The 16,829-nt window shown below is 42.9% G+C and overlaps 1 protein-coding gene across 1 annotated transcript in view; it reads right to left on the bottom strand.

Annotated features, from left to right (window-relative positions):
* Window positions 1-1,842: 1,842 nt before the first annotated feature.
* Window positions 1,843-16,829, bottom strand: part of MYH11 (myosin heavy chain 11) — a 101,302-nt gene continuing 86,315 nt past the window's right edge. The window contains exons 33-41 of the mRNA XM_084640777.1: window positions 16,551-16,763; window positions 15,652-15,813; window positions 14,697-14,825; window positions 13,968-14,056; window positions 13,477-13,600; window positions 13,034-13,242; window positions 10,658-10,766; window positions 8,146-8,318; window positions 1,843-3,199 (exon numbers count right to left, since the gene is read on the bottom strand). Of these exons, the coding sequence (XP_084496903.1) occupies window positions 3,061-3,199; window positions 8,146-8,318; window positions 10,658-10,766; window positions 13,034-13,242; window positions 13,477-13,600; window positions 13,968-14,056; window positions 14,697-14,825; window positions 15,652-15,813; window positions 16,551-16,763 (1,347 nt within the window). The 3' untranslated portion in view covers window positions 1,843-3,060. The remainder of the gene's footprint in view (window positions 3,200-8,145; window positions 8,319-10,657; window positions 10,767-13,033; window positions 13,243-13,476; window positions 13,601-13,967; window positions 14,057-14,696; window positions 14,826-15,651; window positions 15,814-16,550; window positions 16,764-16,829) is intronic.

Genomic DNA, 16,829 nt, shown 5'->3' with positions numbered 1-16,829 from the left:
AACAGAATAAATCTTATTCTGAATATTAGTCTGTGGACAATATTATCTGATCTGTGAATTCATTGTCAGTTGCATTTACAGTTAACCTGCATATATTGGGCTAACCAGTTTCTCAGTTGTGTTCCTGCAAAAGGGAGCTTAAACAAGGCCACAATCAGCAGATCTAGTGGAAAATGATTTGAAAAAATGTTCATGTTCTCTGCCCTAAGTGGGGTTGGTCCTTCCGCCCATACCTCTAGGAGTGGCTGCCGAAGGAGAGATCTGTGTATTGTACTAATATGGCCCCCCCATTACTATAGTAGCTGAGGGACAGATAGAGGAATTTAAAGATGCAGATAAGCACTTTTGAAAACCCCAGTAGGTACCTATCCACATCTTTAGGAGACTAAATATCTTTAAAAATTTGTCTCTGACAGCCTCTGTCTTTAATGTATTTATCCTCAATGCTCTCATGAGGTCAGGCAGTACTATTATCCCTATTTTACAAATGGGGGACTGAAGCAGAGAGGCAAAGGATATTGTTTACACTTGAAAATTTACCAAAATATCTATTTTGGAATAGCTCCCTGTGTGGACACTCTTATTCTGGAATAAGTGTCCCCAGGGGGTCTTATACTGAATACAGTATTCTGGAATAATTACTCTGGTAAATTTCAAAGTGCAGATAAACCCTCTGACCTGCCCAGTATCACACAGGATGTGTAGAACAAGGGCTTGAACCCAGGACTTCCAAATGCTAGGACAGTGCCCTAACTACTGGACCCTCATTCATCTCTCAGGCCTTGCTCTGAAGCACATTTTGCATGTTAGTACACTGTCACTCTCTCTCCCCTCCCCCCGCCATGGGCCTGAAGACTTCCTGAAACCTTCAGCATCTACTGTGCTGCTCCCACTCCAGGTCTCTGTGCTTAGGCCCATTCTCAGCTCAGCAGTTTCAAGCCTGACTGCCTCAATCTCCCTTCTTCCTGCACGCTGGGTCACCAGCCATATGAGCTGCAAAGCCAAACTTGGAAGCATGTTTACAGAATTAGGGTTGGACTGTAATAAGTGGCTGACCAGAGAAATCAGCCAAACACCAATTCAGTGTTAACTCTTTAAAATCATCCTCTGTTGTAGCATCTCTCAGCCTAATGGCCCCAGCTGGGTTCTCATTTAATCAGTTTGGTCTTTTTATAAACAGAATGTGGCTGCCCTCTGAATTCCTTGGACTCACTGCTGCTGGCTGAAATGGGGCTTGGGTTCACTTTTTTTTTTTAAGTTACTGATCTGAATGCATATTCACCGCCTTGGAATCTACACCCAAGTTATTTCCTGGCCTTCAGGGCTTGCTCTTTAAGGATCATCTGTCCTAAAATCTAAAATGTCTAACTGTCTGCTCTCACTTAATTGTGTCACATTAACTTGCCGTGCTGTGTGTGCGCTCCTGCTGGACTGCTAGCACGCTCTCCCAGCTGCTGGAAGTACCAGCGTGTCTGTGGGGCTTCTGTGGTGCCTGTCCAATAGTTCCTGGCACTTCCCTGAACGGGGGGTTGCAGTCCAGCTGGAGCACTGCAGCCAGTGCTAAACGGCTTCAAGCTAGTACGTGAATGTGCAGAATTAGCAAGGTATTGATCATTGTATTAAATACCTCTTCTAAAAGGCTTCAAAATTGCACGAGAGGTATTGAGTATGACCGCTAGTCTCTGAGAAGGATACATAAAGGAAAACGTCAACAGTCATGTGTAGCCTAAAAGAAAAGTCCTCAGAGTTGTTTAGCAATGAACAGTATATGATAAAGCAGTGGTTGGTTCTCCAACTTTTTTTTTTTTCACGGCCCACTTGAAAATTGCTGAGGGTCTCGGACCACTTAATGATCTTTCCCAATGTTGTTCATGCCGTTAGCTAACTATTGTAAACCTTAAAAACCGCACACAACTCATATTAATATCCGTAGTCTTACCTTTCTAATGCGATGGATGTGCCCTCTCACCCCCACCACAGCAGCCCCGGAGCTGGGGCTGGGAAGGAGGGCCATCTCTTCCCAGCAGCGGCAGCCCTGGAGCTGGGGAAAGTCGCCTCTTTCTCTGGCCGCCGCAGCCCTGCAAGTCCCAAACTTCCCTGCCGCCTCTTCTCACCCCACTGCCCTCCCACCTACCCCCTATTCCTCCCAAGGCCACCACCTTACCTTACATGTGCTTCTTCTCCAGGGTCCAGGCACCTAATTAGTGGAGCCATGCCCACGCAGCTTCACTAATTAGGTGGGTGGCCCTTCGTTCTCTCGTGTGCCACCATCCAGGTGCTCGCCTTAGAGGGAACTATCTGCGGACCACTGGTCCACAGACCACAGTTTGAGAACCTCTTTGCTAAGGAATATAAAGAATTAAATGTTGAATTTTTCATACAAAATCACTTTGTAATTTGACTTTTTTCAAAAAGGTATGTGAATACTAACAAGGTCAACAGCAGCTTAAGTTCCTGCTCAGTATATCAGATTGCACCCAACTGATTCCTAAAGAGAAATACTTAAATGTAATGATGTATAACCTATTCGTGTTTGTGTCTGAAGTGCGTATAAAACAATAACAGTTTGACTTCATTTGAACAATTGATACTTTATTTTTGAAAAGTGACTGAAGAAGGCACTTCCATTTTGTGACCAGTGCATCAGGGTGTAGCATCCAGGAAAAGAAAATGCCTATACTGTATTAATTGAACAGGAAGACGAAAGGAAGGGTCGGCTGGATTAGGAAAGGATTAGCTGGCCAATGGCTCTCTGTAGCATAACTGCACATATACTCTGTCCATTGGGATTTAAGTTGACTCTCTCTCTCTCGAATTTGCATTTCTGACTGAGTTCTCAAGGTGAATTACTCAATGTAAACCTTTTCAAAATACCTTTCTTAATAAAATAAGTTTTTGCAACACCTAAAACTTCCATTTATACATTGGAGAGAAGGCAGCTGTGTGCTTATCATTGCCATCAGAGTGGGTGGGTGTGGCATTGGAACTAAGTTGATTTATGCAGTGCTAAATATTGTATTCTCTTCCACCTTGCTGCAGTGTAGTTTGTGAGCGTGTTATCTATTCACTGGCTTTCGTTCCATTGAAATCTCCATCTCTTGCATCAGCTTCCTCTTCTGAACCTTCTGCTGCATTTTCAATTATTCTTCTGCCTCCAGATCTACGGGAGGGGGCAAAAGATGCCGGCTCATTTCCCCTCCTGCATAAGAAAACAGGCTTTAGTTTGTTTAAACTCTTTACACATTAAGACTGGACGAAGTGTACAAAGCCCAGTAACTGCATCGGTGGGATTGAAGATCGTAAATGCAAAGTAGTCAGGGAAGTTATGGCTTCAAGGCAACTTTCTGTAGCCCTTGTTGGTACTTTGTATTGGTGTCTATGGCTGGGTGGGGCTTTTGAGTCTGTGTAACATGGGACTGTAACTGGAGTTCTGACTTTGTTCATGCAAAATTGCAGCCCCCAGTGTAGCTATTGCACTTGTTTGTTTTGAAAAGCTCAGTCCAAACAGAGAGACTAAGTCACTCATTTTGCACATAAAGGTGTGGTGTTGCGTGTATGTGAAGGAGGGGAGTGGAAATGCAAGTACTTGGATCTAGCAGCAGTTGGAACTGCATCCCTGCTGCCAGGGGAAGATTCAGAGGGATTGCCCTGGACTTCTGAACAGAGCATGAATATACCCTTCCTGTTGAAGGCCTTTAGTGTGTTGGAACTGTAATATTACAGCTGCTTTTCTGCAGTAGTCACACCTCCCACCACAGAGGTGCACAAGGGTTTATCTTTTTCTATCGTAGCGAATGAAGAGCTTCCCTCTGCTTGCTTAGTAGGTAGGGAGGGGAAATTGATTTGTGTAGAACAGTGAAGCTCCCGCTCCCTGCATGCACCCCCTTAAGGACTCTACCACTGTGCACAGGAGTGGAGTGCCGCTCATTCAGCACTGAGCAATGCACTCCTTCCTCCGCAGGGACTACATCCATGCCTCTCATTAAATTAATGGGATGTGCGTTTCACAGAGAAGCTCATTGAATGCACTTTCTTCCAGCTTGCTCCTTTTCCCCACCCCCCCAAAATCTCACCGTCACAGACCAAGCATGGAGAATTCCCCCCACATCCTAGTTTCATTGTGGGGCTAGAGTATAAGAGGTGGGGGGGAGGGGAGAGAGAGAGAGGAGAAGAAGCGAGGTACTACAAGTGGTAGCTTAGAAGTAAAAACAGCTTCTCAGCCATAGTGTTGTTACTTCAACATGACAGTAAAATTGCTAGTAAAATGGTGGCTGCTATCTCCTTCCCATGGTTAAGCAAACCTTCTGTAAAGGCTTGAGAGCTCAGATATAAGCAAGGAAATTCATGATCACTGAACAATGTGCAAAGATTACTAATGTGAGGCTAAACATCCAACTACTCATTTTGGGGTATAGCAATCATGCCTAAATACTTAAGGTTTCTTTTGTCCTAGCAAAAGTCTAAGTCAGTTTCACTTATATTGAAGCCACTAATCAAGCCCAAAAGTAAATCTACCATAATGGGTAAGCATGTGAGAATGTTAGCTGAATTCTAAAGTTGTTAGAAGGGTACAAAAAGCCTATTATGTCCATTGTGACACTCTGTGGTATCTAGGCTGCTCAGTATGTCACTACCCTTAAATTAAGCTTTCATTTTGATGTCCGCTCTCTCTGCTACAGCAAGCAATTAACTAGCCACTAAAACCTAGTTTGAGAACTAGTTAGTTATCCTGTCACTGATAACATGCAATGTAAAACAAAGGGGGCATCTATTTCTGTTCTGTTACACACTTGGCAAACAGCTCTCTCTCCTGTACAGTTTGTCTCAATCTGCAACATTTAAGATTCACTTCTACTGTTTAAGATATCAAAGGTGCTAAAGTGCTGGTCTTGTAAATGTCCAATGAATGCACTGAATTGGGGGGGGGAGCCCTAAGCTCTGTAGTAGATACAACCTCAGACTACTATACTTACTTTGACTTCAAAGAGTTGCATCAGTGTGACAGAAGAATTTGGGATGGGAGAATAATAATGGGGCTGGACTGAAGGGGGACGAGCCCAACCCAGATTTGCAATGAAACCTCCGCCTAGATTAGATAATGCAAACTACACATATCCTAACCACGCTATAGACCAAGCCCTAGTTTACATATATAAATTGCAATAATGGCACTGAAGTCCAGGTTGTTAAATTGGTGCAAACCCCTATGTAATGCTTATTTCAGTTTAGCTTAAATCATGCTTCTTAAACTAACTGGGATATAAACCAGGTTTATATTTATTTAAGAATGTCCACACAGTCATCTGTGCTGGTTTACCTAAAATCAACTTTAATCACACCACTAGATAGACTGGTGCAGCTTTGCATGTGGACAAAGGGCAAAAGGGAAATTGTTATGCCAGAGGTAAAGCCCCCCCATGTCTACTGCAAGATGAAAACCCCTTGCGAAGCACTTCGTTTTGTTTGTATTTCGCTTTCCATTTAATCGAGCTTTGGACAAGCACTTCTACACCTCAGCCGCTAACTGTATAGCCCTGCACTCATCACATGCAAACATGTTAAATTGATTTAAAGGCAGTTGCTAGGACAAAATGTCATCTTTAAATATTTGTGTAACAAGAACAAAGCCCCATATTTGTAAAAAGAGAAGATCCACAAATATTACAGAATGCTATTTGCTTAGCATCACTTCTGCAGGTGTAAAGTAAGATGCTATTTAGCTTAAAGCATCAAAGCAATACGACTTCAATAGGGTATTTCCATGCGTTAAACAGCAGTGACTCTATCCTATCTCAGAACACGTAGGCATGCCTCGTAATATACACAAATAGCTGCTCTATACGTTATGTATAGTAGCTATTCAATACAGGCATATATTGATGTGCTTTGGAGGGCAGGAGCTTATCCTTAATCTATGATTAGATTGCTTTGTTTGTATGGCAGACTTCATGCAAATTTTTTTTCCAAAGCACATGTAAGATTAGATATTTTTACCAACTGATTACATTAAAGAATTCACCATATGAAATGTGCATTGGTAGTACTGTGAAATTCTAACATGCTGCAATATCTCTGTTCATATCCATGTGCCTTTAATGGTTTCAGCTGTTTTAATTAATCAAAGCTATATTTTGTTTGCAAAACTTCCATGTTTAATGGGGACTTTAAAAAGTGCAAGGAAGACTATTTTCATGCAGAAATTTTAAAAAAGAGCAACTCATATGTCTTCTGTCAGCAGAGCTTATGAGAAAAGTGAGAATGCAATGTTTGCAAATCCATGTCATAACACAACCTAGCTGTAAGAAAGATGAATAACTGACAAACAGCTGATGGAAAAGAGTTATTGTAATATTTGTCTCCTTTGATACAACAAATTGATGACAAGATATCCAAGCCTTCACAGTTTGCAGAAATCTCACATAAAAATTACTTGAGCAAAAGGAAAATGGAAATTTGTGCACCACAAGCTAGCTGCAAAGTTGAAGGCATGATACCTGCTTAGTCACTGCGAAGGTTCCTGTGTCCCTCTGAAACAGAGATAGAGAGTCCCGAGCAGTTATGCTAAGCACATGGTCATTATCACTTTCAGGTAAGTTACTTTAAAATAATTAAACAAAGTATATCATAGCATATTATTGAAAACCCTGGTGAGCAGAAATGAGCCTTGGACTGCATTATGAAAATGGACTACCCCTACGTCTAGCAGTCACTTGGACAATAGCTGGAAGGGTTTGATTAGGCAGATAGTTTAATTTTTTTAAAAAAATTTTTATTAAAGAGCATGAACTAAAGTTACCCAGGAAGATGTTGTAGGGGCAGCTGTTTCTCCTTTAACCAATTGGTCTCTTTGTTCATGCCACTGGTATCACAGGCTCGACAGCTGTATTAAAGCTTAGGAGTGCATGACTACTGTATTATTTGGCGTGTTATATTTAATGAGAAAATGGAAGTGGCTAGTTTGACACTTTTCTCAGTTACACAGTGACGCTGAAACCCGACTGGTCAATGTATGAAATAGGGAGGCAACTTGGGCAAGTGTCACAGGGTGCATGTGGTTTGCCTTTGCCCTGGTTTACACTATAAACTTATCTTGGTATAACAATGTCACTCGGGGGTGGAAAATCCACCCCCCTGAGCGACGCAGTTATACCAGCCTAACTCCTGGCATAGACAGTGCTATATGGACAGGAGGACTTCTCCTGTGGCCCTAGCTACTGCCTCGGGGAGGTAGAGTACCTACACCGATGGGAGACACTTTCCTGTTGGTATAGATGGTGTCTTCACTAAGCGCTACAGCATCAAAACTGCATGCTGCAGCACTGTAAGTGTTGACAAGCCCTTTGACTCCCTACAGAACTTCAAGTCTCTGAACTTCAGGGGTATCACTTCGGTCATCTCTCCAGTGTGAGTGGGGCGAGGAGGGACAGGTGACTAGCTTTAAGAGTGCTAACTAGTACTGCACATAATAAATATCATGGCAGGCAGGTCCGTCGATGGCTACTAGCCAAGATGATCAGGGATGCAACCCCATGGTCTGGGTATCCCTAAACCTGACTGCCAGGAGCTGTCCGGGACTGAACAACAGGGGACAGATCACTTGATAAATTGCCCTGTTCTGTTCATTCCGTCTGAAACATCTGGCACTGGCCCCTGGTAGGAAGACAGGATACTGGGTTAGATGGACCACTGGTCTCACCCAGAATGGCCATTCTTATATGTTCTTAATATCACCCTCAAGGGTCTCAACTCCAGCATAAGATTTTCAAAAAGTCACTGTTGGCCTAACTCAGCTCCTATTCAAGCCAATAGAAGTTTTATCATTAACTGCAATGGGAGCAGAGGTAGTTGAGTGCTGAATGCTTTTGAAACATCTCATTCCTGAAGGGTGAATCCCTGGCCCTATTGAAGTCGAGAAGAGTGTTGCCATTGATTTTGATTGGGTCATAATTTCACCTCAAGTCTTTGACCCATGAGTAGCATTTTTATGATGTTAATTGGGCGGATGTGGGGAACCCATAACTCCCCAGCATCAACAGGGTGTTTCTTCTAAACTAAGTTTCTTTCCTCAAATTCTGCTATAGTTTAGAATTCTAAATCTCTCCTTAGTAGACAGAAAAAAGCTAGTAAAAAACAAAGCCACCCTACCTGAGTTTGCTCTTCAGTGAAGCCATCTCCCGGCCCATGGCCTCGTTACTTTCAGCTGCTTCGTCCAACTCTCTCTGCAGTTTCCTGCGGTTTGCATTGATGCGCTGGGCCTCTTCCTCTGCCTCTTCCAGCTGTCTTTTCAGTTGTTTTACTCGGGCGGTGCTCTTATCGGCCTGAGCGAGAAGTAAGAGTAATGCTTAGAGTCTTGAGTTTCCTTTAAAGAGATCAGAGCATTTTACGTTCCTCCATCTGCACCCCTTTATTCACGATGATGTACTTTCCTGACTCTCTACACTTGCAAGTATCTGCTGTGGCCGCTATTGTGACATTCCAGTAAGATTAGCTCTGCTCTTTTGGACTGCATGTATTTGATATGTCTCAACTGAAATTAACACTTTAGGTTCTGAGATGAAGAGTGGTCTCTGTGAAAAGCTCAGAGGGCTACAGGAGGCCAGTTGGGACAGGCACCTGAACCCAGTAAGTTATGACCCAGTGCCAGGTTAGGCTGTTCTGGCTGGTTGGCCAGGACGTCGGCGGAAGGACTCTACGTAGAAGTCCAGCACAGGCTGAAATTGTGGAAAAGCAGCATCACTTGCCCCATAACCTCAGCGCAGAACACAATGCCATCCACAGCCTCAGAAACAACTCTGACATCATAATCAAAAAGGCTGACAAAGGAGGTGCTGTTGTCATCATGAATAGGTCAGAATATGAACAAGAGGCTGCTCGGCACCTCTCTAACACCACTTTCTACAAGCCATTACCCTCTGATCCCACTGAGAGTTACCAAAAGAAACCACAGCATTTGCTCAAGAAACTCCCTGAAAAAGCACAAGATCAAATCCGCACAGACACACCCCTGGAACCCCGACCTGGGATATTCTATCTACTACCCAAGATCCATAAACCTGGAAATCCTGGGCGCCCCATCATCTCAGGCATTGGCACCCTGACAGCAGGATTGTCTGGCTATGTAGACTCCCTCCTCAGGCCCTACGCTACCAGCACTCCCAGCTACCTTCGAGACACCACTGACTTCCTGAAGAAACTACAATCCATCAGTGATCTTCCTGATAACACCATCCTGAGAAGCCCTCTACACCAACATTCCACACAAAGATGGACTACAAGCCGTCAAGAACACTATCCCCGATAATGTCACGGCTAACCTGGTGGCTGAACTTTGTGACTTTGTCCTTACCCATAACTATTTTACATTTGGGGACAATGTATATCTTCAGATCAGCGGCACTGCTATGGGTGGGGGAGAAAACCTGGATTTGTGCTGGAAATGGCCGAACTTGATTATCATACACATTGTAAGGAGAGTGGTCACTTTAGATAAGCTATTACCAGCAGGAGAGTGGGGTGGCAGGAGGTATTTTTTCATACTTTGTGTGTATATAAAAAGATCTTCTACACTTTCCACAGTATGCATCCGATGAAGTGAGCTGTAGCTCACGAAAGCTTATGCTCAAATAAATTGGTTAGTCTCTAAGGTGCCAAAAGTTTACTCCTTTTCTTTTTGCGAATACAGACTAACACGGCTGTTACTCTGAAACCTGTCAAAGTTTTCATAGTATTTATCTATAAAGAATGTCATTGAGATCTTAAATGAAAGCCAGGATAACACTGGTCATTAATATCATTGTGAAATGTATGTAAGGAATTTATGTATATACTGAAAAATATTTTTTAAGTCTGAATCCAGGCAGGTTGACAAACAGGTTTTTGCAAGACAAAGGATGTAGATTCACCCATCTGCCTTGGTTCACATGCACATTAAGCATTGTAAGCCAACACAATGGAACCCCCCCTTTGCATTCAAAGTCAAAATGAGGATGTAAAGTCAACATGAAGTCTGCATGTCAGGGAATAAAGCCGGGGGGGAGGGGTGGGGGGAGGGGCATCCTGACTCTGGGGACCAACAATGAATTTGGGAGGATATAGAAATGCAAAAGGACATTACTTTATCCTTCACCAAGGAAGCAAAAAGAGCAGTGCTTTTGGCATTCCTGAAAGAGATCACAGCCAGGGTGGTGGGAGATGCTGGGAGATTCTCTCACCTAAGGCAAACTACTTTAGACCAGGATTTAGCCTGTTAAAGAGGAGTTTAGACTCTAGGAAGCATTATACTTTTTGTTTTATATGTACCCATTTATGTCTCCATTATTATCTTAAGATCTCAGAGCTGCGAGGTTATTAGGAACAGATCCTCACTTGAATCCAACAAGCTAGTGTATGTCCCCTCTGGGGATAGCAAACCTGGTAGGACTTGGGTTGGACTTGGGTATATCCCCTCTGGGGATAGCAAACCTGGTAGGACTTGGGTTGGCGTATGCCTAACACTAGCCTGCATAAAGGTCTGGAGGCTAGGTAGGCAGTGCTTGTGTCAGGGAGCACAGACGACTACTTCATGCTAGAGGCAGGTAGTGGTGAGGTGCCTCACAAGCCTGGGTATTCACAGCAGCCCCTTCCTCCCCTGCTGGATCCCCATCACAGCGTGCATTACCTGGTCCTTGTATTGTTCCGCTTGCTTTCTTTCATCTTCAACCTGCAGCAAGGCCTCTTTCAGCTTCTTGTCCTTCTGACGCAGTGTCTTGGCTGTGGTCTGCTTCTCTCTGCAAATGACAGCATGACACTTACTGATCTGGAAAACGGAGAATTCTTAGGAGCACAGGGCTTGTGAAAAGAAGCATGAGTAGGTTTAGGTTGGATATTAGGAAAAATCTTTTTCACTAGGTGGGTGGTGAAACACTGGAATGCGTTACCTAGGGAGGTGGTGGAATCTCCTTCCTTAAAAGTTTTTAAGGTCAGGCTTGACAAAGCCCTGGCTGGGATGATTTAGTTAGGGACTGGGTCCTGCTTTGAGCAGGGGGTTGGACTAGATGACCTCCTGAGGTCCCTGAGGTCTATGATTGATCCTCATATTAAAAGCCTTCCTCAGAATAATGCTATTGACTTTTGTAAAAACTGAAGGAAGCAGCAGCTTCTCCCATGGGTCAACTCATTATACACCTGTCCTGTGTGTGTTTCTAGATGTGAGAGCAGGGAGCGTTTGCCCGCCCTGGTATCTTTGTATAGCCATCTGCCACATTTCTAATGGTTGGGATTTTTTGTTTGTTTTGCTTTTTTGGGGTGTTGTGTTGTTTTTTTTTTTTTTTACTAGTTATTTACTAGTTTTCTGCTTACAGCCAAACCCTGCTTCTTTAGTCAGAAAGTGAATAAAAATGGGGAACTGCAAGAGTGTTTTTTGGGGGAAGGACAGAACACTTTCCGTCCTCCCCAGATGGCAGGTGTGGAGCAAGTGCTCAGTGCAGCTCTACTCCAGCTCATAGCTTACTAGGTCTTCTCCATGCAGGATTATGGTCCAGCAGATCTATGCATCCTATGGAGCCACTGGCCTGGCCCCTAACCCTGCTGGCCTGTTCACAATCCACTCCCCTCTCTCCATGTATTCCCACTGGACAGCTTGGCTTCATAGCATGCGAGAGATGCAGTGTTGGCTCATTTTACCTGTCCCTACTCATGCATCATTTCCACTGTGATTTAGGCCTCCTGCTGCCATAGAATGGAGTAATTTACCACCTCACCTGTGCAGGCTTTTGCCAATTAAATGGGCTAGAAAAGAGAGTTAAGACAGACAGCAGCCTGGCTTCTTATCACAGGCAATTGACAACGTGCTGGGTATTCTCAAATATTTACTTTGAATAGTCTACAGTTCTCAGAATCACACTAGTGTCTGAGATAACAGCTGCAGTGAGAGAACTAGAGGCTCTGGCCTGATGCAGACACCAACAGCGCCCCCAACCTGCAACAAGCAAATGCAGCTGAGAGTCCAAAGTGACGACTGTGCAGACCCACACCACTGACCACAATCCTGGACAGTTTGGCAGCTAGTTGGCTATGCTGCACTGGAGGTGCAAGAAGGATGGCAATTACTGTATGTGCACAATGAGGCCTGAAATGATGCCCAGTTGCATCAGCATGCGTAAAGGGCCAAGTCTAGCCCCCAGCCAGAATAAATGGTCTGGTCCTTGTTGTATTGAGACAGAAGGAATCTTTCCCTTTGTCCTCAAATTTCAAAACTCTGCTCCGTCCCCCTGCTTAAATGTTACCCTCTGTTGATAGTAGCCTGGGGAGAGAGGGGAGGAGGTAAATAGAACCAGACAGCCATGCACCCTGGCAGGCAGAGAACTCCCTTGAGGCTGAGTACCATGCTAACTAGACACCTTTACAGAACTTGCTGTCCTGCCAGTGGAGTCAGGATCTGGCCCAAAACAACAAGACTATAGTGCTAATGAACTGGTCCTACTGCCAGTATAGAATGTAAAGGAGGGTAAACCAATAGGTTTCTACGGAAACTACTCTGAAAACCTAGAGAATAAGATGCTTCATCTAGGCTTTTTGGCAAGCCTGTACAATTCTACAGCAGGGAAACTGTTTTCTATTACATTCTAGAAGACTTTTCAATAATAAATCCTTCCCAAAGCTGGTCCTATGTAAGGTTTTGATACGAACCAATCATTTTCCAAAGAAACACTGCTGATGTGTGTGAGACTCTTTACCAAACCTTAATGCCACTAATAGGATCCTGGAAAACCTTTTAGTATTTTTGGTATTCATATATTAAAACATGGGTAGTCAATAGGTGGAGTGTTGGCCAAACCCAGACTGCCAGACACGTTTGAATGGATAGTGAAAGCTTTTTATTTACTTATTACCATTATTATTATTGTTGTTTTTGTATTATTTTCTCTGAAGTCTGGACTTTGACTATACCTTGACCAAGAAATTTGGACCTTGACAAAAATAATTGATTATCTGTATTAAAATTAAATAAAAGGATGGCTTTGTCAGTGAGGGCTGAGTTGTAGTGTCCAAGTACCTGGATTCCTGTTCCACTTGGTCCTCAAGCTGAGAAATTTTGGCCTCCAGAGAAGCAATTGTAGCCTTAAACTTGGACTTCACAGCTCCTTCCATTTCCTGCAGTTTACTCTTCAGCTCTTTGTTCTGCCTCTCCAGTTGCTGCCGAGCGCTTTCATTCTTCTGTGCCGCAGCGCGCTCTGTTACCAACTCATTATTCAGCTGCTCTGACTGAAATATTTAGGGAGAGCCCTTTAAAATCTACAGCTGTTACCTTAGACTTGGGAAAAGGGAGTTAGAGCAATTTAATATAAAATATGAAGTCTCTTTCTGGATGCTCTCTGAAGGTGTGTCCAAAAACAAGCTCACCCTTGGATGGGTACAGACAGAAACACACATGTATCAATAATACATACGTACACCTTACACCCCTCTTACTTATAGACACACTCAAATGGACTGTACCTGCTGTACTGCTTTCCTGAAGCGATCACTCATTCCCTCCATATTACTTTGTTCCTCTTCTAGCTCTTCCTCCAGTTGGGAGATTCTAGCTTCCAGACGACGTTTCTCATCCTGGAGGCTAGTCCTGTAAATTTAAATTTGTAAAGCATGTAATTTTTGGTTTTGAGCAGTTGACCATGTCTTGCAACACACTGGAAGGTGCTGAAGACTCATGGAGAACCTGGAAGTATTCTTGAAATGAGTCTTGTGCTGCCATCTTATTTATGTTCCTGGAGACCTCACTTGCTCCTCCCTGCTGGCCTTCATATCTATGAGTAACTTATAAGTAGTCCCAATGATTTTAATGAAATTAGCCACATATTTGTAACTAAGCATATGTGTATGCGTTGGCAAGGTTGGAGCTACAGATCGCTTTTCAGGACAGAAACATTGGCTACTGAGAGGTATTTAGCAAGGCTTTGGTACACTTGAAAATAATTACCAATTCTTACCTCCCAGAAGCAGCACTTGCAAGTTCTTCAGCCAGTTCCTCTTTCTCCAGATCAGCCTGTTTGCGGGCCCTTTCGGCAGCAGCCAGATCCTAGGGGAAACAAACAGCCAGTGTATTAAAGAAATGAAGAGGGTTAAACAAAGTACAGTCCAAACATGGAGTGAGAGACTGATCAGCCATGATGTCTCTTTAAACCCAACCTCTGTCAGATGTTTCTGTCACCAGAATATCAATTTATGATTCTATAGTCATAGACTAATGGAACAAAAATATGCATTACCCAACCCGTGCACAGTTTGTGTTTTATTGTGCTTCCAGATACAAGGATTGTATCCATTTAAAACATGATGAAATATGTCAGGAGTACAATATTATTGAAAAGGTCATAAGGGTTGTAACAGACAGTACATTTTTCTTTTCCATCCAGTGAAAAATATCTTCTTATAGGCTAATGGTTTTAAAGGAAGCTCTTGGCACTCAGCATCTCTAAGCACCGTGGCCCATTTAAATGGAAGTCATGTGCCTAAATTCCTTTGAGGGTCTGGGCCTTGGTTTTTACTGAGGTCCACAGAACCTGTTATAAGAGGTTCTGACTGTAGCTTTCCCTGCACCATGGCCAATATCACTTCTTTTTTCTTTAATGATTTGGTTCCCTCAGGTACAATTCTGTTTTGTTCCCAAAGATCTTGTGCAGCCTGCACTCTAGTACTCTCTAAGAGTCACACTTTACCTCTTGCAGCTGCATAAGTTCTGCTTCCAGGTTCTTGGCTTTTTTCTCATTTTCTCTAGCGGTCGCAAATATCTCTTCTCTTGCGGCACGGGCATCATCAAGCTCTCGTTGGAAGTCCTTCATCTGACCCTGGTTTCAGACGGTTAAAAAAAAAAAAAGGATGGATTTGTATTTGTCTGTGTTTATCACAGTTTTGTTGAAAAGAAAATTGAACAAAACAAATACTAATTTCCATGTAATTACAAAACTGTCCGTGTGGACCCTTCTGTCACGCACTAACAGTTCCATAATGCACTTTGATTTACTCTGCTTTGAAACAGGACTGGGAACTTTTAGTGCACAGTTACAGCATCCACCCAGATAGTTAGTATGCTACAGGCTATCGTGCTGTAGATTTATACTCCAGCTTGCCGCACACTAACTCACCATCTAGACAATCCCTTCATGTGTTTAAGAGTTGTCCTGTCAAGTCTCAATCCTGCCCTTGATCACTGATCATTATATACAGCGTCTTTGAAAACTGGCTACTATTCATGCAGGTGCAAATGTGATAGCTGGTTTTTCAAAAATACACAGTGCTACGTCCATGTAGTGGAGAGCCAATTTTGAGTCCTATCGACACATCTGGCCTTTTTTGCTTCACCTCTTTGATGGAACCCTTAGGTTTTCCACAGAGATGCCAATAGCACATCCGTGCTGATCAATTAGTTGTGGCATTTCTGTCTACTGCAAAACATGATATTTTTCACTCTCTAAGCCAGCTACCTCAAGGTCACTCAAATTACATTAACTAAGCATTTTGGATCTGGGGTCTTGATTCAAACCCCTCTCTAATATTATATCTGTTATATCTATTTAGCATCGAGGTCACAAATGACATCTAATTTCCACTTGCTGTTATACAAGTCACATCAATGACCCAACAGAAAACTATTCAGTCTCAGGAGCCACAAACCTGTAGTTTACGAAGTTGCTTAATGGCTTCTTCCCGAGCCTTGTTAGCAGAGTCAGCCTGACCTTCCAGATTCTTAATGTCAACTTCTAATTTCTTTTTAGCTGCAGTTGCCAGGCCACGTTGCTTACGCTCATCTTCCAGTTCTGTTTCATACTCATGGAGCTAACCAATAGCAAAGAAGATTTTCTTTAGGATTACTAGTACACTTTAGCACCCTTAGACACACTTTACTTACTCCCGACTTATGTGTACTATGCTGTTCTAGGGGCTTGCCGACAGGTAATAAAAGCTCCAGTAGTTTTACAATACCACTGACTGCTGAAATAAATCCTCGTTTGGCTCAAATACTGGAGTTCGGGGTGGTAAAAGACCAAAGTTTGATTCTGTCCTGAGGGATACATGTGTAGTACAGTTGATGAATGGAATATTTGTGTTGTAGTCACAATATCACCTCTACCAACAGGTTCAGCATTGTTTGTTTTCCCTGCCAGAATTTTTGGATCAGTTCACTGTCATTAATGATTCATCCAGGGAAGCCAGGTATTATATTTGGGACCTATCTTTTACTACTTGCACTGAAAGCCTGGGGAGCATTTTAGCCATTATGTCAGAGTTCATTATTCAGGTGATTTACACTAAATGGAATCTCACTGTTAAATCACTATCTTCTACAGTCAAATTCCTTATACTGAAATACCCACGAGCAATAACACTGCTATAACTGCAGCTTATTTTTTAAGCAAAGCAAAATGGTCTATATAACTTTTATTCACCCAAGCAGAAGGAAGAAGAATGTTTGGTTCTTAGTATCCTGAAGCACTTACTAATAATGGTTTAAGCCAGGGGATTTGCAGTTACTTTGAGTAAGCATTTACAGTGTCACTGATAACGAATTATACCTGTTTAAGCAGCTGTCTCCTCTTCTCCTCATTCTGTTCATCTCGAGCTTGCAAGTCTCTTTCAAACTGTCCTTTTAGGGCCTGCATGTTAACCTCCAATCTGAGCTTGGCATCTTCAGTAGCCTGTAGCTCATCCTCCAGCTCTTCTAACTGTGTCTTCATCTCCTCCACTTGTTGTTCCAGGGCACGTTTGGACTTCTCCAAATCATGGACCTTTCATGCAATGAGAAATCAATACAATGTTTTTACTGATTGTAATCAATCTAAAAATACATGTAA

The sequence above is a fragment of the Lepidochelys olivacea genome (assembly GCF_965140295.1).
Source record: "Lepidochelys olivacea isolate rLepOli2 genome assembly, chromosome: 10".
In the NCBI taxonomy this organism is placed as follows: Eukaryota; Metazoa; Chordata; order Testudines; family Cheloniidae; genus Lepidochelys; species Lepidochelys olivacea.
The sequence above is the reverse complement of the archived record's forward strand: the minus strand, read 5'-3'. Positions and strand labels throughout refer to the sequence as shown.